The following is a 22,695-nucleotide window of genomic DNA, read 5'->3' as shown; positions in this document are numbered from 1 at the left end:
ATCTTCCACTAGTTCAGATTGCTCAAAGCACCATCCAACCTGGCCTTGGACTCTTCCAAAGATGGAGCATCCACAACTTCCCTGGGCATCCTGTTCCCTTATTTCACCACCCTAACAGTAAAGAAATTCTTCCTAATACCTAATCTAAATCTATCCTCTTTCAATATGAAACCATTACCCCTTGTCTTACCACTACAAGGGCATGTAGAAAGTCTCTCCCCACCTTTTCTGTAGGCCCCCTTCAGGTAATGGAAGGCTTCTATAAGGTCTCCCTGGATCCTTCTCTTCTCCAGGTGGAAATCTCTCAGCCTGTCTTCATGGGAGAGGCCCTTCAGCCCTGCCCTGCTTTGGTTTGTTTTTAGAGGCAACATTAGACAGATCAGGTGTCCAAGCAAGAAAAGGGTGTGTGCTATTATAGGAACACAAGCTCTGGGTGCCCAAACATGCAGCTATTACTTAACATGCCTGCTAAATTCCTATGTCATAATTGGTAACTCAGCCAAACATGATTATTTAGCTGTAACTATTTTTTTTGTTGGTTGGTTTTGTTTGGGGTTTTGTTTGTTTGCTTGGTTTTTTTAAATTTTATTTATACAAACATAAAAAAACCAACAACCTAGATTCTAACTTTACATCTCATCTTTTCTCGCTTGGATTCAAAAGCAAAAGATATTTTTAAGGTTTCTTACTTAAAAAATGCGCTGTGTAGAAAGTAATCTCTTGATCAATATACAGGTCATAAAAACAATAGTTCTGCTTATATTGATTTATCTGACTACAAGGTTCCTAAAAATGATTCCTCTTTAATAATGAAGGTGGATTTTAGGTTACAAGTGGGGACTTGACGTGCCTGGAATGAAACGGCCCTTCATCTAGAATTAGGCTTTCATGTTTTTTGCGATGTGCTTACGCATGTAGTTCTGCTTCAGAGGGGACTTTTGAATTCTACCATTTTAGAAACACATGCTCATTATAAGCAAACACTTTCATCTCTGTGGCACCAAAGCACTGTCATACTCACTAGGGCTGCAAATTCAGGACTTGATTGAATAGAATTAGAATTGATCTGGCATGGGAAACCTCCTTCAAGGAGGGATATTACTCAGGAAAAGGAAGAGCCTACTACATTATTTCTAAAAGTCAGTGCTTTGTATGTAAGTGTATTTGCCTGAGTATGAAAATCCCATCTATAATGTGAATGAAAAGAAATAATTTTGTGCATAGCCACTTAACTTCATGCTTCCTTTCCACAGTTTTCCTTTTCTTCATATTTCTTATTCTCTCTGTACTCAATATTCACATGTGTTAAAAATGTTCTTTTAGAGATTTAATTTTATTTTGTTGTTTTGCTTAATTTTGTTTTTTTTGTTATTACCTTCAGATCCATCATTAATGTTGTCCTGGAAAGAGGAGAATTACCTGTATGACAGTGGCTATGGTACCACAGTAGGTAACTAGCATCACAATACTTCATGCATTTCTGAGATGGTTTTGTTGTTGTCTGAGGCTATTGCTTTAAATGCGTTCTTTTGAATTCCCAGAGCTGTTGGACAGTAAAACTTTCTGTCGTGCTCAAATTTCCATGACAACACCTAGTCACCAGCCTCCTGGTAAGGAATTTGTCATTATATTGTTGTTGATTGTCACTTGTCCCAGAGCTACTGACATAATGCTCTCTCTCTCTGGTCTCCTATTTTGGGATTGTAGGATCGAATTTGAGCCAGAACCAAGCAATACTGATTCTGACAGCTCTTTTAACTATTATTATTACAATAGCTTGCTTTAAAAGAAATTAAACGGCTATTCTCACTGTCAAGACAAAAAAGATCAAATAATCTCGAACTCCATGTATCTTTTGAAGTTCAAAGCAGAAGATGGGAGAGAGATGGGACATTCCAACTCCATCACACTTTTTTGTGTTGTAGCTAGGTATGGGCAAACAAGTGTTGTGTTCCTTCCCAAAAGTATCTGTGTTTTCCTAGGGAGCCAGTGATTAATGAGGAAGAGGTTGATAGGTTTTGGGCTAGGTTTGGGGGCAGCCTAGGAGAGCTATGGGGCAGAAACAAAAGCTTTCAGCCCAACTACACTGGCAGAAGGGCTTCCTACCTATCTCAGCTGACAGTACAGCAGGCACCTGCTGCCTGCTAAAGGGCAGGAGAAAGAGCAAACTTGTCTACCATAGTGCCTGGTAAAAGTGCAGCCTGGGTTCATGTGTCAGGGCACGCTGGGGGCCATGTCCTGGAGGCAGACACCAGTGGTACAGGTGAGAGAAAAAGGCAGTGGAAAAAGAGGAGAGCAGAGATGGCTTGTAAGCAAACAGACCAGAGAGAGAAAGGAGTGGAAGTCATGGGAGGATAAGAAAGGAAAGCACACTGTAGGAAAGTCTGTAGGCTACGTCTGCACTAGAGGCAACCGTGTGCCTCTGCATGCAGATGGCAGTTACAGCCTCTGTGTCTGCCAATTTGCTGAATCTCCCAGCCTTCAAGCAGAGCCAGACGTGCCAAATGACATACAGTTTAAACTACTGTACTCAGCAATTTGGAAAAAAATAAAATAAAAAAATATAAAACCTAACCAGAAGTGGAAAACCACCAAACCTTAAAAACTCCAACCAAACACTGTTTGCTTTCTCTGCCACCTCCACCCAATCTCACAAGATGGCTACCAGGATTTCATAGCTCTCTGACAGGACTGTGGACCTGTCAAAATTTTGGCACAGTGTGTTTATCTGCTGGTTGCTTAAGCATAAAGCTAGGGTGGCATGCCAAGGGCACAGCCTACTGTAAAATCTATATTTGTATATTCTGTAAAAAAATGGCTCATTCCTGAATCATATGCAAATACTGTGCAATCTTTTGTCAAAAGTTTTGCAAGAGAGCTTTACTGAAACCACATCATAAGTCTTTTCATCTGTTGGGCTGCAGCATCTTAACATGGCATGCTTGAAACTGGCCTCCATGTAGAAACAGTGGCAGAGTGGGAGGATATTTACACAGCTGACATCCAGAATAAATCACCAGCTAGGCAGAAAGCAACTGAACTTCCAAGAATAAATCTCCAGCTAAGTGGAGTATAACAAACATTTGCAAGTGAATTGTGGGATTTTAAAATGAGAAGGATTTATATAAGAGAGCAAATAAAGGATGGGGTCCTGCTGTCCTCAACTGGAGTTCCCACACATTTTTAATAACATCAAGGGAATCATAATCTGAGGAAAGTCAAATAAAAGTCAAATAAGCCTAATTTTACTTTTCCACTCCAACTTGAGTGAGGTTCAGGCAAGGTCCTGCTCTTTGAGAGTGGGAAGGCAAAACGTCTCAGAGCCTGTTTGAGGCTTGGAGGTCAAGGTCAAAAATTGCATTAAGATTCCGAAAAGAAGAGGTTAGGCTCATCATCACTGACCTGTCCAGTTTATGTTTCCAGTTATACATGAATAAAGTAAGTATGTGAACAACTTTGCATCTACCTTTTCACATTGCAGTTGCTTGTGCAAATCCAACAAGTTTCTATGCAAATTAATATTTCCTGTGAGTCATTTTCCCATGCAAATGTCTGGTTTCCATGAAAAGTAGGATAATAATGCATTCATAGAAGCTGGGAAAATGTGTGTGGGACCTTAAGCTTTTCTTTATGCAGTTTAGGCACAAAGTATGTTGAAAAGCAAACACAGAAGGGGCTCCTTCTCAGGACTATCCCACAGATTTTGTGAGACTTAGAGAAATCAGACAAAAGATGATCAGATTTTCTCATTAATATCAAGAACAAAGCCAGGATGCAATGGCTTGAGGGAAGGAGGGCTGAACATGCAGACTGTGAGGTAGGTTATAGTAATGAACGTATGGAACTTTTCTTTTTCTTCATTTCTGATTAAATGCTTGTACGAGACACCCTATATTTCATTACAGGTGATGAAGTACCATTAATGAGAAAAGGCTTGTTTCTATGGCTCTGAACCACAGAACCATATATGCATGTCCAGCTGCCAAAAAATCATCAGCCCTGTTCCCCCACTTTACCCCAGACAACACTTTGCCAGTTCATTATATTTTAGTCAGATAGATGTTCTGTGCATTGTTACTAGTGCATACGTTGCGCATTAGACCATTTCTTCAGAAAAATGTGCCCCCAAAGATACATACCAGTGCAAAGATATAATGGAAAACTTCAAGATTCCTTTCATAAAAGTGATTGTCTTATTTTTCTTTCTCTCTTATATAACATGAGGTGGGATATTTGTTAAACAAATTTAGGTTTCAAAAGCCAAATATTTACCTCTGAATTCATTCTTTATTTATCAATGTCCTCTTTGTGAAATGTGCTGATTAACATATAGTACAGAAAACAAAACTTCCTCCTCACTTAGATTACCTTCTGAAAAGTGATTATCTTTAAATAAGATACTAGTTCTTTTTGTGGTTTTGTTTCTTTCAGCATACTAGTCAAAGGAAAGCATTTAATCAAATATACAAATAGGCTTCATTTTCCTTCTCTGCAGATTCTTCAGGTGTGAAAAAATCACAAGATCATACCCCGAAGTCCCACACCAAAAAGCACAGTAAGTCAAAATCATGTTTATAATGGTTGGTTGACAGATGGAAAAGAAAGACATTAAAAGCCAGTCCCCTTTGGGAGGGAAAAGGAAACAATTTGAAAGCAAATCTGGCTAGATCATAAATGTGATTGAATCCTCCAAGGATCTGACTGTACTATTTGCTCATATTATTTTTGACTCAGTATTTTTAAACTTTTCAAATAGTTTTTATAAATGAGGGCTTGTGGTTACTATAGTTGTGATTTCTGGACATAGTTCCATTAATGTACTTTAATGATACTTTCATGCTGAAAATATCTTGTGAATGTCTATTGCATTCTGTGCTATTCCCTGTTTATAAGAGAAAACATTGCTATTGATCTTCTACTGCGTTTTGTAGTATTTGTTTTCATCATGTATCAATATGATCTGTGGATTATATGTCTCTCTTGACTTTCTCTTCTTACCCTGCTCTGTGACTTTGCTCACCGCTCTTGGATTTTATATCTCCATACAGAGATTTTGTTTCTTTTTTTTTGTGTGTGTGTGTATGTCAGGGTTACTAATTGCTAATTTAAGGAATAGATAGGTCACTTGGTTTGTTCACCTTAGAGAAGGGAAGGCTGAGGGGTGAGCTCATCACAATCTACACTTTCCTCCAGGAGGGCAGTAGAAGAGAAGGTGCTGATCTTCTCTCTCTGTTGACCAGCTACAGGACACAATTAAATGAGGCTGCATCAGGAAAAATTCTGATTGGAAGGGTGGTCAGTTAACTGTAACAGGTTCCCCAGGGAAGTAGTCAGAGCACCAAGCCTGTCAGAGTTCAAGGAGCATATGGACGAAGCTCTTAGTCATATGGTTTAGTTTTATGTAGTCCTGTGAGGAGCAGGAAGTTGGATTAAGTGATCTTTAGGGGTCTTTTCCAACTTTAGATCACCCATGAACTTAGTCACACCCTTGGCATATAGAAAATGTCCCTTTCTGTGCTTGGATAGTGCCCTATGTTTCCAGTTTCTTCAGCACTGCTCTGTATCATGAGCTATTATGTTACTGATGTCCAGATAGACTAGGTACATCACATTTTGCTTGTTCTAGAAAACAATTCTAATAGCAAAGAAAAATATTGCATAAGTTGACTGAAATCTACTGCTACTCAAGGTGCACTTTATACCATTTTCTATTCACTACCTTGTTTCCATCTTAATTTAGTCTAAACCATTTAATGCTTTTGAAGTCACACCGAAGAGCTTTCTGGTCCACATTGTCACTGTGTTAGTAGTTATTCTTTCACTAGCTACTACATCTGACTTGTTGGATCTATTTAATCTCTTTTGTCTTTTTGACCTGGGCATTCTGGTGCCATCTCTACAGTAACTGTGGGATGGGTTTCTGCTTAAACTGCCTATTGAACTTAGAGATCTGATTTTGTCTTTTTTTGATATCAAGGTAAAACTTTTTATACCCTTTTCACATACTGCTTTGGCTGACCCATTTTGTCATTATTCCTCTATCCACTCTATACTTTCTTACTTCTTTAAGTCTACCTAAGAGATCTTGGATCAAATACTTACTGATGTGGAATGGCATTTCACCTCCTTTGTCTTCTGTCTTTAAAATGCATGGACATTCAGTGCCTGCTTCAAAATTATCTTGTCTGTTTCTCATACTACACAGTATCATGTTACATGCCATGTGATAGAAGAATATCAGGAAAAATGGGCAAATGAGATGAGGAGAAGACTTAAACAAGTTGTCTTCAGGGCAAAGTGCCAAAGGAAGGAGGAAGCAGTGACTGGTTTGGACTCCACTCCCCCTAGTTGCTTGGACTTGCCATGGGGCTCAGACTGCCAAAGACTGGCAGTCACCTATAGCCATATTGCAGTCTTTCTGCATTTTTTGCCTATGTCTTTAAGGTTGGAGTCCTGTGCTCCAGGAACTATGGCCTGTCCTTTCTGACTAAAAACAAGCCATGTGTATTTGTCACACTGTAAAAATATGATGTAAAAATGGCAGTAATAGCCAATAAATCTCTTTAGACACACCTTCTGCCTGTCCCCTTTCCTCTTTCAGACCCTCGAGGAACTCATCTTTGGGAATTTATTCGAGATATTCTTCTCAATCCTGAGAAAAACCCAGGATTGATCAAGTGGGAAGACCGGTCAGAAGGTGTCTTCAGGTTTTTAAAATCTGAAGCTGTGGCTCAGCTCTGGGGAAAGAAGAAAAACAACAGCAGCATGACTTATGAGAAACTCAGCCGGGCTATGAGGTGAGCTGAGATGTTGCTATGGAAGACAAGTCAAGAGGCTATCTGAATGGAGAGTCTGGTTGTCTTTTAAAAATGAGTTGCCACCAACACTCTTTGACAACTGAGTGTCTCCTACTAATTTTGATATTGTAACATTATATGTTTCTTTGTCTTTTCTTTCCCCTTCTGTTTCTATATACTACAGTATACAGAGTACATATGACATGCGTATGTGTTATATGCATAATATATATTCTGTTGCTGTCCACCCAAGCAACCAGTGTATGAAGGAAACATGGTTGCAGCAAGCTGAAAAAGTTCACATGCCACTGAACTGGGAAGGCTTAAATGGCCCGGTAATATCCTAAGACCTTGTTATTTCCAGCATTGTTCAGAAACTCAACATGACTCCCCATTATCTTAAAACAGGTTTACAAATTCTATGTGAGGATTTTCTTTTCTCTTGTCTTTCATATTATGAGCAGTTTTCCATAATCTATTAAAGTTCAAAATAGATTTTAAAATGAAAGCTGAGATTCTTTCCTGGTCTGATTTCAGATCCTGGGTTACCAGGAAAATATCCCTGTGAAATCTCATAGGAGTGTGTGATAAATATGGCAACATGCTATTACTTGAAATATGGTGAAATCCAAACTCTGAAGGTAATTCATATAAAGTATAAAGAAGACATCAATTTTTTCTTCTCTGTCTTTCAGTTACAATAATCTTAGGTAATTTTTATATATCAACAGAAATTAAAAACTTTAAAGGTAGCTGAGGGATTGCCTAGTTGACAGTAGTCTTTTAAGACAATAAGTGATTTTTTTCTTAAATATTTTTCTATATTTTAATTTTAACAGATACTATTATAAAAGAGAAATCCTGGAGCGAGTGGACGGTCGGAGATTAGTGTATAAATTTGGAAAGAATGCTCGTGGCTGGAGAGAAAATGAAAATTAAATGTGTCAAGAAACAACACTGAACACTTGGGTGTAAATATTCAAAGACTATTTTCTTATATTTATGTAACAAACTGGGGTGAAAAAACATTTCTGTTTCTGTCGGGAAGAAGGAACATTATCATTATGGGTGTTAAAATGGTTTTATTTGAAGTATGTCCTGTATGGGGGAAAAAAACGTGCACAGTATTCTGTGCTATAAGATAACATTATAGAATTTTTAATCATTTTTCCCTTCTTGTGAAGTTTTTTTCCTTTTTTTTTTTTTTTTTTTTTTTTTAAATCTTGGAGGCATAATATGACAATGCTGTGAGTCATGCAGAGAAAGAGAAGGAGTGAGATATTAGGGCATTTAGGGAATAATCCACTTCAGAAGGCAACTATAAGTGAAGAAAATAGTTAAGCATCTCTGAGCCAAATAGTATTTTTCCACAATTAACTGATTTATTGTTCTCATTGGCTAATAATACCACTTGTTCTTCTGATTTCTGAGTGTTTTAACACTTTGCTGGCTTCCAGTTGCTTTTGTTGGGTTGGACAGTGGATTTCTCTTCAGTTAGCTTATCCCAACCACAGAGAGCAGTGGTGCTGCAAGGTGGCTGTCAGCATTTATTGGGAGAACCCATATTACCTTCACCACTGGGACATTCTTTTGTAGGCAGTGGTATCGAGTATCCTCCCTAATCTCCAAAGAGCATTCAACTCATCCTGGGAAAAGGGCTATCGGTTTCTAAACAACATCTCTGAAGTGAACTGCAGGAAGAGTGTCAATCTCTGTGATCAAAAGCTATTGAAGGAAAAAGATTATTTTCTGACAGGGCAAACTTATTAAAAGGCACTGGTTTCCCAGAAGAAGTTTTAATACTCCTCCGACCCTCTTATATTCTTAATTAAAGTGTTCAAATATATGCCCATAAAAAGCGGTGAGGAGGTGGGTAAGCAGAACATGGTATGAGGGAACAGTGTCCTCAGTTCCTCCAAGTTGTATGTGTCAACTGTACTTGGGATTCTTAGTTGGAGAAAACAGCCAAGATAAAGACACTGAGATTCTGGGGACATTCAGATCATGGTCACGGTTTTGGGCTCACCTCTATCAGTACTATGCAGAGACTGAATCATCATCGGCAGCATTTTCTTTCTCCAAGTCACAAATGCTTCCTGTTGGCACTAAGCCACTTGCAGAACATGCTGAAATAAAATCTAGAGGAGGCACCACTTCAGCAGGTCACTGAGTACATGAGATGTGGGAGTTGAGAAAGAGGGTTTTTCTGTGATGTTAACAGAGGTGAAACCGAGGTGGATTCCAACTCATTTTTTCAGGGAGGGGGAATTTGGAAAACAATAATAGGGCCTGAGAAGTCTGGGGAAAGAAAAAAGAAAAATAAAATCAAGAATATTAAATCCACCAAATAACCATTTCCTGAGGAATCCCCTGGATTTGAATAAGTATTAGCTTGAAGTGCAGCAAGGTGGAGCTGAAAATTATAGGACACATAATTTTTTTATTTTTTTTTTTAAGGAAATAGAGGTGAAACTAAGATACAATAGAAGTATCAATATAAAGGGCATTAAATATTACTAGCAGCAGTGTGTAGGTAAACATACGAGCCTAACTTTTAATCGAAATATACAGGGCATGTCAAACACCACCACCACCTCTTCCACTTTGTATGCCAGAGCTGTTACCACCCATACATGACAAATTTTATTTTTCATAACCTAGGTGGTTCATCTTATTTACAAAACAAATGATAAGCCTCTGTACTTCAAAGCATTTTTTCTCCCATCTATCTTTTTTTTTTTTTTTTTTTTTTTTTTTTTTTTTTTTTTTTTTTTTTTTTTTTTGACTATGCTAACCTTGCTTTTGTGCAACTCAATAATTTCCTTTTTGTAGCCTGATTAGCTACATTCCACTTCCTTTGCCATCACTTTGTAGTTCATATAGCAAAAAAACAGGCCACCAGACGAGGAGAGCACCTTAACCTTTAGCTAGTTTCAAAAGACTTTCATTCTCCTGGTACCACAGTTATTTGCAGTCCTCTTCACCCTCCTTGCCCACCCCCCATTCCCTCCCTCCTCACACTCAATCCAAATCTTGGGTGAAAATCTGGTATCAGTGGTACCATCACACATCCCGGGTACTGTTGCACCTTATCTCAGGTTAACATACATGTCACAGAAACTTATTGTAATATCTTAAGTTACTTTATAGCAGATTTCTCACAAAACTTCTTGGGAGATGCAACAAACTTGTAATATACATTTGTCACCACTTGGTTACCAAGCAGCACCTAAACCTGCTTTTAAAGATTTTGAAAGACAAGGATTCATTTAGAAGCATATTGTATAAATCTAGAGAGTGATTTATTCTGAGGTACAGTATAAATGCGAGTCTTCCACTGTCATATCTTTCATCATATGTAAACATTTCCATTCCCACCCTACAAAACTTTTAAGACTAGGTACTTGCCATTTAGCATTACAATAGCACAAAGTTGGACTAGAAGACAGCCAATATTTACTCTGTTTTACAAATATTTTAACCTTTGCCTAAGATAAACACAAGGGACTGTTTAAAACTAAAGTTCTTGCCAAGGACAGATGCAACCAACTGAAGGGAATATTTTTACCAGACCTAAGCAAATGGAGAAAATGAAGAGATTAATGTTTATGTAAAGTACTATTTAAAAAAAAAAAACCAAACAACACATTTCTAATTACTCTTTTATTTTATAATTCAGAGGCTGAGCAATTATATTTTTAGCTATATCCTTTAAGTTAGTAGCTGCTGAACTGGTAGCATCATATGTATAGATTTTTATTGTACCATAATTTTTCATATGTATAAAACTCTAGATAGGAAAGTATATTATATTTATATAGTTACATGCAAATCAAGATGTCAAACGTGTTGGCCTGAGCACTCTCAATCTATATTTTCTGCACAAAATTAGAGCAACTTATTCTAAAAACATCCTGAAAAACTATGTAGGCTGGCGAACTTCACAGACATTAAAATGTTTAGTTACATTTTCATGTTTCTTTCTGCAACACATTGTATGTTTCCTGCTTGCTTCCCACAGCATTGTCCTCAGTGCATACGTATGGAAGCAAATCCATGTTAGATATCTCACTGTTGCCATTGTAAACCTCAGCTTAGAGACAATGTATCACAAAATGGTTCTAAAAACTGTTTCTATTTTTCTGCATATGATACAAATTCAAATAAAATGCTCAGGAAAGAAATTTTCCAATAAATGTTTTTCTTAACTTTTTTATGTCTTGAGATTGGAAGCAACTAATACGAAGTCTTTCAATATTGGAGAATATTTTGAGGTTGGCAAAAGGACTGATGTAAGTACCACAAAATCAAATAGCTTAAATTTACTAATATGCTGAATAACCCATCTGTTGTGAAGATACCGGATTTCCAAATCTTTTTTATGTCTCACAGGCTTTGCTGGAATACTTGATTATGTTGATACAGCTAGACTGCCTTCCTTGTTTGGCTGCTAAACTTTACAAAGGTCTGACTTCAGCACTGATTTAACTTCAAGGTATTTTGAAGTGTGTGCAAGAGCTAGGCTTATTAAGGGTGCCGTGACTCACAGAGATAATTTCCTTTACTGAATCAAAGCAGCTAAAACTGTGAAATCCTGTTCCACATGTTATTTTTCCATCTATGTGGTGGCTATATAAACACTTAATGAACAAAGAGAATATGCCTCCTGATTTGGTTTGGAAGCTGAGGATAAAAAGAGAAAACATCTATAATTAAGAAAAAGTCAAAGTGGACCCTTATGGCATTTACATTCTGGGGGGGACTGTGGCTGTATCAGTATGATGCAAGCGTGTAGTGCATGGATCTACTATCAGAGCCTGTCTGTAGACTCTGCCACTGCCTCACTAGTGGTAGTGTTTTGTTGGCAGTGTGGGGCACCATGGTGGTGGTACACACATCCCTGTATATCAGAGCCTGTCTGTAGACTGCCACTGCCTCACTAGTGGTAGTGTTTTGTTGGCAGTGTGGGGCACCATGGTGGTGTAGTACAACATGCCTGCTATAGCAACCTGTGCTTGTCACTGGGCCAGCACGTCTGGATTTGGACTTGAATCTCAGAGAGCTTCATTTCAATGGGCCAGATCACACTGTTATGCTGTATAATCTGCAAACATGCTCAATTTTAAACAAGCAAGTGATCCCACTGCATTCGAAGTTATGTATATGGGTGTTCGAGGTTGATGGCTCTAAAAGTGCTCAGTCTATATTGAATCAGACTATATTCAAACCCAGAATGTCAAGGGGCTCCAAAATTATGTCCACGGAAGTAGAAGAACATGTTTGAATTTTAAGCACAGGTACAACCCCTGTAAAACCAACCCAGTTCCTTGAAAGGGTTGCCATAGTTTGAGATTACGGGAGTCCCAAGACAGGTTTCAAAAGGAGTTAGAATCAGATTGCAAGCAAGTTCAAACTGAATTTTAAAGAAGCACACATTTGTTTTTCCAGTAAATGGTTGAACCTTTTGTTTCATGTAAGCTGAGGCCAACACTTGAGACAAAGACGAATGAGAATGTTGTACAGAAACATGCAAATAAACACACATTCTAAAATCCCCCTCAAACTCTTATTTGGTTGTGACTTAAAATGAAGCAAAACTTGAGAAAAGGTTATGTACTAACCTTCCTTTTATAATTTTGTTTCTGCTTTTTTACATTATAGTTGTTGCACCAGTAGTTAAACTGACTTAATGAATGGAGTCACCCTTTGAAAAATATTTTGTATTTTCTATATCCTGTTGAGCAAAAGAAGATGCAGTGAAATTTTGATTACTGACAACAGCTCATGAATATCTTTGCAAAGTAGATTCATATATTTAGGACATACGCACGCTGACATACCCTGGATGGGACGTACCCACAGAACTGGCTTGACTAAATCTCTTAAAGAAACTGCTAGGTTAATATGATTCTACTAAAGATCTGTTAGCAAACTATTCAGTAATGATAATGTAAATTCAAGCCTGGTGAGAAGCCCCAAAAGCAAACAGACTGTCAAAGAAAGCTCCCAGAGGAGCACTGGTGACATTTCTGTACTTTTCCAGTGACTCATCTGTTTTTAGAAGTTAAAAAGAGTTGTGAGCAACTTTAATCACAAAGCTCAAGACTGTATGAAAATCCCATGCTCACTACCTTGGTATCAGTAGCTCAGCATTCAGCTGCCCTTTACTGTAAAGTCTGTTCAGGTTTGAGGTTTTTCTAGGAGAAACCTATTAATGACAATCTCTGAGTAAAAAAATCAACTGCACCTGTCATTTGGAATATTTTCCTTAAAATGTTATGCCTCACAGGAAATCTGATGCATGCAATTATATTTTTTTTAGTAAAGTTGAACTAATTAGATATTTCTCCCATAAATTTTATGTCCTGACAGATCATTGTGGCTACCTTACTTACCTTCCTTTCTACCACAGGACCTCCGTCTTATTTCACAGTCATGCTTGCCCCTGATACCTGTTTTATGTAGAGTATTTATCTAAAATGTTCCTTTGAATGTTAGGTTAAAAGTGGTAAAAGCTGGAGGCAACCTACAAAAATCTCAGCACTGCAAATTTTTTTGCCTCTCAAATCATGTTGAGGAATGGAGAGACAGGCTAGGCCAGAAATGCAGTTTCTCTTCCTAGACTTCGCATGCAAACTCCATGCAAGAGCAACATAAAATGTGCTTTTGCCCACGCCTTCACACATAATATTGCTGCATATGCAGTATTTCTTGGTCCTGGAAAAGTAGCAAAGATTCATAAATATTTGTCAACTCTTGTTTTACATTTTACATATGTTTTCTACTTAATTTTTAATTTTGTATTTGAGTCTGCAGTTTTATGCCACTCTAGATGTTGATATAGATTCTTCTTACAGTGATTTATTAAGTCAATCAGGTCACAAAATAAGACTAGCAGGTGGACTATTTATTGCAAATATTGCATTGTGAAAACAGCTTTATTTCCATTGACAAATGCTTCTTGAGTGATCCCAGATATTCACATAAGTGCATTGGTATTCTTTTCAGACTATAGGTATTTAAGTGAGGAATGAATGTCTTTTTAAGCAATGGTTTCAGTATCAGTGATGCATCTTGTGAATTTTGCAGAGAAGCCTCCTCTTTCCTCTAAGAGCAGTGAAGAGACCATCACAGCATGAAGATTCTCTGAAAGTCTGCTTCTTGGAACTCAGGGTACTCAGAGTCTGAATATTATACCTTTTAAGCTGCTTTTAAAAGCTCCTTTCTGTGTCTTGAAAACTTTGGGCAGTAAGGTGGCCTGCAGCATTGTGTGGCAAGGAAATAATTGTGTTTCACAGCTGTCTAGGGAAAGTTGCAAGATGACTCCATAGCAACCTATGGGTGAGGAGAAGCACTGTGTTTATCCAGGTTTCAGAGGATTCACTCTGTAGAGAGGTTTCGTGCCGCTGTATACCTTCATCTCCCAGGCTGTGGTTTATGCATTTCTCAGATGTGCTGGGCAGACATAGGCTACAGATTTTTAATATTCTTGGAGAAGGGCTCCAAACGCCCTGACTGTGAGCACTACAGAAAAGTCAGGAGATTGAAGTGATTGTTGAAGCCTCTTGAGATGATACTGCTATGAGGATGCTGAGACAGAGCCCTCTGCTTGAGACCATGAAGTGCTGCGGGACAGTGGACTGCACCTTCTCCTTCAAGTCTTGCCAGTTTTGCTCACTATATTTCAGTTTCTGCCTCTCGTCTTGTCTCCCCTTCCCTTTTCCCAAGTGGAGTAATTATAACACTGAATGTAAAGCATTTGTGCATCAGCCCCCTTTTCTTCTGAGTCAGCTTTCACAGGCCTCAGCCAAACTAGCCCTTTGGCTCTAGTTCACATGGTTATAGGCTGTGAATTTGCCAAGACATGGAAATTTTAAAGTGCAAACCAAATCTGCTAACAGGGCCTCTCTTGCTGAGTCATTGCAGCTTAGAGGGAATGGAGGATCAGACCACAGGTCTGATGTTGCCTTGTTTTCTGTGGCCTACAGTACTTCTCCTGGGTATCGCACCAAGATTGTGCCTGAACACTGACAGAAGGAGAAATAACATTTGCCACCAAAACCTCACAAACTCCAGTCTTATGCTGTCTAAGATCCCTGTATTTTCAAAGAAAGCCTAATTAGACAATTAATATTTTAAAAGGGGAGGAGGGGAAATGCCTTGAATTTCATCCTTCTCATTGCAGATACAATCAGGTAGTTACCTTTGCCTAAGATGATGATCACTCATTTTAGGAGTAGGTAAAATCTATGTGTTGCCATGTGAGGTAAACTGCAAGTCTACATACATCCTTCTAGAGCTCCTTGTGTGCTTTTATATCTCTCTCTAAATTGTATCTCCTCTCCTGGAGGAAGGCTCACCAGATCTTATCAGACAAAATTCCTGCTGTTTCATATCAATTTTCTCATGTGAAACCAGAAGACAAATAAACCAAATAAAGAAGACAAATAAACTCTGTACTCCAAACAATTACAAATGTTGATGATTCACCCATTACTCATGCCAAACCAGTATTTTTCAGTGCTTTATAACTCATGAGTGAAACATTCCAGCATGTTCAGACTAAAATAATTTGCATGCCAGGAGCCATCTAATAGAGAAGGGCACTTTGCATGGGGATGCATAACGTGTTCAGCAGCTGTCATGCAATCACATTCAGCCTATGGACACTCTTTACTTTCCAGTAGGTTTGGGAATGGGAGGGTAATGGAAGTTAAATTTGCTTTCAAGGAAATTTAGAGTAGGTTTGGGAGTGGGAGCGTAATGGAAGTTAAATTTGCTTTCAAGGAAATTTAGAGTTAGGTGATAAAACTAACCCAAGGTATTACCTTGCCACTGAAAGAGGGACACACTTTGCCCTGCCACCTCCCCAGACTTATGCTTGGCACAACTTCACTCCTGCCCACTGCTCTTACTCCTCCCCACTGCTCTTACTCCTGCCCAGCCATGCCAGTCACCATGGCTCAGAGGCTGCAAGGTGATGCACTTGTGTAAAGCTCTGATTGAGCTAGCACAGGTTAGTGAGCAAATCAGCCTGTTGTGTCAGCATTCCTTATACCCCTCACTGTCAGTCACTGCAGAGGACTGGCAGCATGTCAGATGGAGCAGTTCTTTAATTTTGTTATAAAAACTGAGCTCAGGGTTGGCAATGCTGAAAACATATAGGATTGGAGAACAGCTGTGAATTTTGAGGCTGACAGTCAGCCTTTGGCTCCTTAAAATCTGGGTTCACTACTTCAGCAGAGGAAAGTCACTCACATGCTGGGCTGCATGTATGTGATGAGGAGCAACCCAGTGCTAATGAATTTAAGGGGATGGAACACAAAGACCCATTGTTGGTTTCTCAGGTTCTGAGCAAGCACTCTCGCATTCCAACTGCGTTCTGTTACCATTAGGTTTGGTGTCCATGAACAGCTATAACCAGATCTGCCCTTTCTCTAGGTTTCCATCAGTAATTTTTCAATATGCATACAATAAAAAACTATATGACAGAGTTTAAAGCCCTTTTTTGTGGTCTGTAGAAAGAATTGAATTCACTATGCACAGATAATCCATGTTCAGATATTGAAATTAAGAAGAAAGCCAGTTAATAACCTTTATTGTCACCTTTAATAAATGGTTTAATGAGATAATAACTTGATGCTGCTATACCCAAGCATTTATATATATATACCAGCATTTTAAAGCCCCTTTATGTTTTAAGAAAAAGTTACAATGTGTCATGATCTGGTATTCAGATGCCTGGCCATTTTTTATTATGTTTCCAGAACAAAACAAGTACACAAGTGCAAAAATAGGCACTGGGGCTGGTGTGCAGTCTTATGAGAGATTGGGCAGAACCCCCTTGCTTTCTAACACTCCTCACCGCAGTGGGAGGCTGGTTGAGGCTGGATTCTGCCTTTCTTTTCCTGGGATAAGCTGCACAGTGAAAAGTTTAAAGGTGATCCCAAATGGTGAAATTAAGACCCAACCGAGGTCAGATCTCATGTGCACAACAAACTTTACTGGAGTAACACAACATAGTCCCTAGAGCGGATAGGACAGGGAGGAAAACAAAGACAGAAAAGAAAGGAGAAAGCAAAGATACAGAGGACAGGAAGTGAGAGAATAGTTACCACCATAGTCCAGCAACATTGTAGGTGGGGGAAGTGCTTCACTGCACTCATAGTGTCCCAGATTTTTGTACAGTTCTTGCCCACTGCACCCACACTTTTCTCCCTGTACAGGTGAGAAAATCCTTCTATCTTTTCCGTGCTCCTTCAAGACTGGGGAGGGGGATTGGTGCTGGGGCTATGTCCTGCAGATAGTCTTTGGCTAATTAATGAGATCAGCCATTGCAAAACAGAAGGTTGAGACAACTGGCTTCACAGGATTAGTTTATTGCAGTGGAGGTTCGGTCCTAGAAGGCAGCTTGAGACTGGCATTCTTTATATTTTCCTGCTACATCAGTGGTTTTCATGAAGTCTTATGGCCTTGTTATCACTGGATATTCTGCTCCCGGTGCCAGCTATAGAACTCCTTTGTCTCCAATCTCAGCATGTCCCACACTAAACTCCCCAGTTCTCAGGTACACATCATGCTGGGGGGGGAGGGAGGTCAGTAATATGCTTTGGTGGGTTGCTGAGACATCTCTTTAGTCCATCTCGAGACAGGCAACAAATATCCTGAGTGCCTAAGTACTTTACTTACCTCTTGGATTGTTCGAGACAAGCACTATACATCCTGGATGTCACACACTGTAACAGCCAGCAACACTGGGGGGGGGGAAATATTACATACTAATCTTTTCATAGGACATCAGAGTTATGAGTTATAGGGGACTTCTGGGCAGAGGTCCCCCATCCAAAAGGTGGCGTACATCAACAAGCCTTTCCTCAGCTTGGAAAAAAACAAGGCTGGCAGTGAGGCCTTATCAGGAACACTCCTTCCAACTCAGCCCCCATGTGAAAACTCCTTAAGCTTGATTGCATATTATTTTAGTGATAGCTTGTTTAAGGTGTCTTGAGATTCCTGATGAAAAGGCAGCTCTGACTCCCTTGTTTTGTTCCTCTGTGCTTGTTGTTGACTGATGTTGACACTAGCACTACTGCATGCATTGGCCCCACTCAATGATAGATCCCAAACTTAGTCTGAGAAGAAAAAGGGCAGGTTTTTTGGTTGAGTCTGCACATGCTGAGATCAAAGGATCATCAGTCTCATCACAAGGGAGAAGGTAAAAACCTGCAGGAGAGGGAGATTATTTCCGGCCCCTTGAGCAGCTCTTTCCAGTTAGATTGGCATAAGTCATTTTTTTCACAAAAAATCACTGAGTGGTTGGGGTTGGAAGAGACCTCTGAAGGTCATCTAGTCCAAAATCCCCTTACAGCAAAGATTTTCCTTACGTTTAGCTTGGACCTCCTATGCTCTAGCTAATGCCCATTACCACTTGTCCTGCCTTTGGACACTGCTGAAAGAGACTGGACCCACCTCCTGACAACCACCTACTTACATTTAAAAGAATTTATGAGATTCCCACTCAGTCTCCTGTAAGCTAAACAGACCCAGCTCTCTTAGCTTTTCCTCACCTTTATTCCCCATATCATCTTTGTGGCCATCTGCTGGACTCTTTCCATTAGTTCCTTATTCTTCATGAACTGGGGAGCCAAAAACTGGATGCCGTATTCCTGTTGTGGCCTCAACAAGGCACAGTAGAGGGGGAGGATAACCTCCTTCAACCTACTGGCCACACTCTTCTTAATGCGCCCTAGGGTACCAATGACCTTCTTGGCTGCAAGGGCACATCGTTGTCTCATGGTCAGCCTGTTGTCCACCAGAACCTGAGGTCCTTTTTTTCCCAGAGTTTCCTCTTCAGCAACTCATCCCTCAAGTTGTACTGATGCATGGACCTGTTCCTCCCCAGACGCAATATTTTACACTTGCCGTTGTTGAGTTTCATTAAGTTTCTCCCTGCCCAACTGTCCAGCTTCTCCAGGTTACACTGAAGGGCAGAAGTGCCTTCTGGTGTGTCAGCCACTCTTCCCAGTTTTGTATCATCAGCAAACCTCCTAATGGTACACTCTATCTCTTCATACAGATTATTGATGAATATATTGAACAGGGCTGGACCCAGTACAAACCCCCGGGGAACACCACTAGACCCAGGTCTCTAACTAGACTCTGCCTCACTTATCACAACTCTCTGAGCTCTGTCCTTCAGTCAGTTCCCAATCCACCCCATTTTCCTAACATCCAATCCACACTTCTTGAGTTTGGCTGTGAGGATGCTGTGGAAGATGGTGTCAAAAGCCTTGCTGAAGTCAAGGTACACCACATCCACTGCCCTCCCCTCATCTATCTATCCAGTTATGCCATTGTAGAAGGCTATCAGATTGGGCAAATGTGTCTTGCCCTTGGTGAATTAATGGAATCATAGAGTCATAGAACTATTCAGGTTGGAAAAGACCCTTGGGGTCACCAAGTCTAACCATCATCCCTACTCTACAAAGTTCTCCCCTAAACCATATACACCGACACCACATCCAAATGACCCTTAAACACATTCAGAGATGATGACTCAGCCACCTCCCTGGGCAGCCTATTATCTAACCACTCTTTCTGTGACACCGGATTTCATCCAGTCTGTGGGTACCTCTCCTTTTTCTCCAGGAGTTTTCAAAGATGATGGAGAGCAGCCTAGCAATTACTTCTGCTAGCTCACTCAGGACTCGTGACTGCATCCCATCAGGGCCCATGGATTTGTGGATGTCCAGTTTACCTAAGTGATCTCTAACCCAATCCTTTGACTGAGGCAAAGTCTTCCTTTCTCCTGACTTCCTCTGTGGTCTCGAAGATCTGGGGCTCTTTAGGGCCAGCCTTACCAGTAAGGACCAAGGCAAAGGCAGCATTCAGTAACTCTGCCTTGTCTGTATCCTGTGTCACTAGGGTACCCACTTCATTCATCAATGGGCCCACATTTCCTCTAGTCTTCCTTTTGCCTCCAATATAATTAAAGAAGCCTTTCTTCTTGTCCTTGTCTCCATGCTGTAGTGCATGATTGGAATTAGAAACTCTTATAACTGTAATGACAGAAATGGCAGTGTGATGCATCTGCTCCTTTTGATCTCTGGATGCTGTATTTGCATATTAATGGCTGAGAACAGTTACTTCATTTTACCTAAGGGAAGGCCTTGTTAAGGCCCCATCACTGAGAACCATTAGGGTCCAATTTTCAGAGGTAGTGAGCTATCATCTATCCCATGAAAAACCATGATGGAAAATAAACTGCAGATAACAATCTGGTACTTGCCAGAGGGGTAGGATAGGTGTGACCTATTATGGTTTTTTCCACCTTAAAAATTTATTATTTTATTGTATGTGTTCACTCGATATGATAGTTAAAATAATAAAATAAAATTTAAAAACCTACTGTGTGATCAACCCACACAGTTCTGTTCTTCAGTCAGTTCCCACACCTTCATTTCCTAGCCCATTCAAAGGACTTGGTTGAAAAATACCCAAAGGAACCACAAGTGGAGTAGATCATCGCAACCCTGCAAAGGTTGGTTATAGACAGTTACTTTCTTTGGACTAGATGCTCCCTGGGCTTACATCTATCCAAAGGAGTGAGGCAGAATAAAGCATCTCCCTCCTAATGCTAAGCAGCAACATGTTTGAGTTCTGGTGTTATGCCTGGATCAAGTCTCTGTTCTGCACTCACCTTCCTAACAGCAAGGGCACAGGGGTCAGGTGGAGTCATAACCATTCTTCTCTCGTTCAAGCAGTGGAAAAGGGGAGATGGAAACTGCACTGTTAAGAGTAAAAGATGTTACTTGCTTCCAGAAAATTCAGGAAAGAAAATATTACTCTTGTTGAATAAATCTAAGGAGTTTCTTTTGAGACAGGATAGCTACAAGTGTCCTTTCAACCTAGCACTACACATGGAGCTCAAGGTAGTAAGAAGTCTATGGTCTAGTAGAAAGTGAACCTCTTTATAACTAGAGAGGCTAAGGTACTGCAGCAACAGTTTCCAACCTCCTATGCCTGCCGTGTTCTGGTGACAAAGCAGGTAACTCTACTGAGTGTGCGTTGCAATATGTAGCATTGAAACAGTTAAAATGTTACTATTTTAAGATGTTCTTGAGTATGTTGGTTTCTATTTACAAAATTTAATAAATCATAAATCATAAATATGACCTGGATAATTACCTACGTGTGAAAAAGTACCTGTGCAACCATACTCAAGTGGTTTCCCAGAAAAAAGCATCATCTTAACGATGAAGTCCAAACTTGTTAATCACTCCAGCATGTGTCTTCTCATTTTCTCATTGGCAATGTCTGATGTTTTTTCTTCAGCTATTGTCATAAGACAGTGGAGCTGGAGGCTTTATTTTTTCCTTTAGTGTAATTGCAAATGTCTTTCTTCTAAATAGATCCTGGTTTTGATAAACAGGTTAGTATGCTCATACCTCTGTGGAGTGCTATGTGGTTCCTTATTAAGGGATTTATGTGTGTGGGAATATGGAATGTGTTATATTGGTTTTGATCACTTGGAAGGATCTTGCAATATATATTATCACCCATTTCAGATGGACACTCCTCTTTACCATTGTGCCATGTTGTATTCCAGACACAAATCTTTCTCCATGCCCCAAGTGATTGCAGCTGAAGCACTGCATGTAGAAAGCTGACTTATGGCAAATGTGTGGGAAAAGAGAGAGCTAGCTGCAACACCTAGTCTCACTAAATTGTTTCTGCAGTGTGATACATTTGAAAAGATTAGTTCTGCAATGCTTTAAAAATAAAAGATTAATGTTTTTCTGTTATATTTGCCATGTTTGCCATACCTGTATTTTCTGCACTAATATGGAGAAAACAGCAATTTGTCAAAGGGAACCAGTATAATCCACAGGTAATAATCTCTGGAGTTGTTTGCTTATAAACCTTTAGCTTGACTTTGGGTCTATCAGTTTTATTCCAAAATGTAGAAATCGTAGCCCAGGTATTGAGTACCAGAGGCATATAATACAGCTTGTAAATCTTGATGCATGTAGCATAGTATGGAAAATTGCTGCTAGGAAATTTTCATTGGTGTGTTTCCAAAAACAGCCCAACCCCTGCCCCAAAAAAACCCCACCAAAAACCCACAAATATTAATCTACTTAAGATAATCACAAGATATTTTATTTTTTCTTTTATCTTTTTCTTTTCTTTCATAAGACACATTATAAATAAGTAAAAGAAACCATGACTTACAGCTGCTAAAGTTTTAATGTACTTTTTAAATATGTTTTTAAAGAAAAGCAACTTTCAAAAATTTTATAAAATATTATTTTTCAGTTTGGAATAGATTTTTCTTTTTCTTTTTTTCACTGTCCCCACCTGACTAGTGAGAGCATTTTGAACTTCTGAGACTTTCTCACTGGAAACTTGGTAGGAGAAAGAATGTGTTAGGTTCAATGTGCTAGGCTTTTTACTTAATACAGCTTCACAGAATACTTTAATAAACAAGGCCTCGAAACATTATCTTGATGAAATTACTGCAAACTGTGTTCTAACAGGTTGCAAAATTCCACTCCAAGAGTGGTTAGTAGCAATTCACCGGCAAACTAATTTGGATTTAATGTGACTCCACTGTGAATTGTCATGGACCAAGTACTTTTCAGTATTTTCATTATTTTGGTCATGAAAAAAAGAGAGTCAATTTACTGAGTCATGCCAGCAGGAAGATGTAGTAAGCCCTTTGACAGACAGGATGAAAATTCAAAAAGCTTATGACAGGTAACAGAAGTGATCTGAAGTAAGTAAAATATCATTCCAGACAGAAAAAAACCAAGATCAATGCCTCAATATGTTGCACAAACATAGAAGAGCTGCACAAATACAGAACAGTTGCACAAACACATGATGGCAAATGACTTAT

The 22,695-nt window shown here is 39.3% G+C and overlaps 1 protein-coding gene across 2 annotated transcripts in view; it reads left to right on the top strand.

Moving 5' to 3' along the window:
* Positions 1 to 7,968, top strand: part of EHF (ets homologous factor) — a 31,953-nt gene extending 23,985 nt beyond the window's left edge. Inside the window, exons 5-9 of one of the 2 annotated variants that reach the window (XM_009997276.1) lie at positions 1,382 to 1,450; positions 1,542 to 1,610; positions 4,496 to 4,555; positions 6,602 to 6,797; positions 7,637 to 7,968. In XM_009997276.1, the coding sequence (XP_009995578.1) occupies positions 1,382 to 1,450; positions 1,542 to 1,610; positions 4,496 to 4,555; positions 6,602 to 6,797; positions 7,637 to 7,736 (494 nt within the window). In that variant the 3' untranslated portion in view covers positions 7,737 to 7,968. The remainder of the gene's footprint in view (positions 1 to 1,381; positions 1,451 to 1,541; positions 1,611 to 4,495; positions 4,556 to 6,601; positions 6,798 to 7,636) is intronic. The other variant, XM_009997277.1, reaches the window with a different exon arrangement.
* The last annotated feature ends 14,727 nt before the right edge of the window (positions 7,969 to 22,695 follow it).

Source organism: Chaetura pelagica, unplaced genomic scaffold (genome assembly GCF_000747805.2).
Source record: "Chaetura pelagica isolate M959 unplaced genomic scaffold, ChaPel_1.0 scaffold134, whole genome shotgun sequence".
Classification (NCBI taxonomy): domain Eukaryota; kingdom Metazoa; phylum Chordata; class Aves; order Apodiformes; family Apodidae; genus Chaetura; species Chaetura pelagica.
This window is presented reverse-complemented; position numbering and strand designations above follow the sequence as displayed.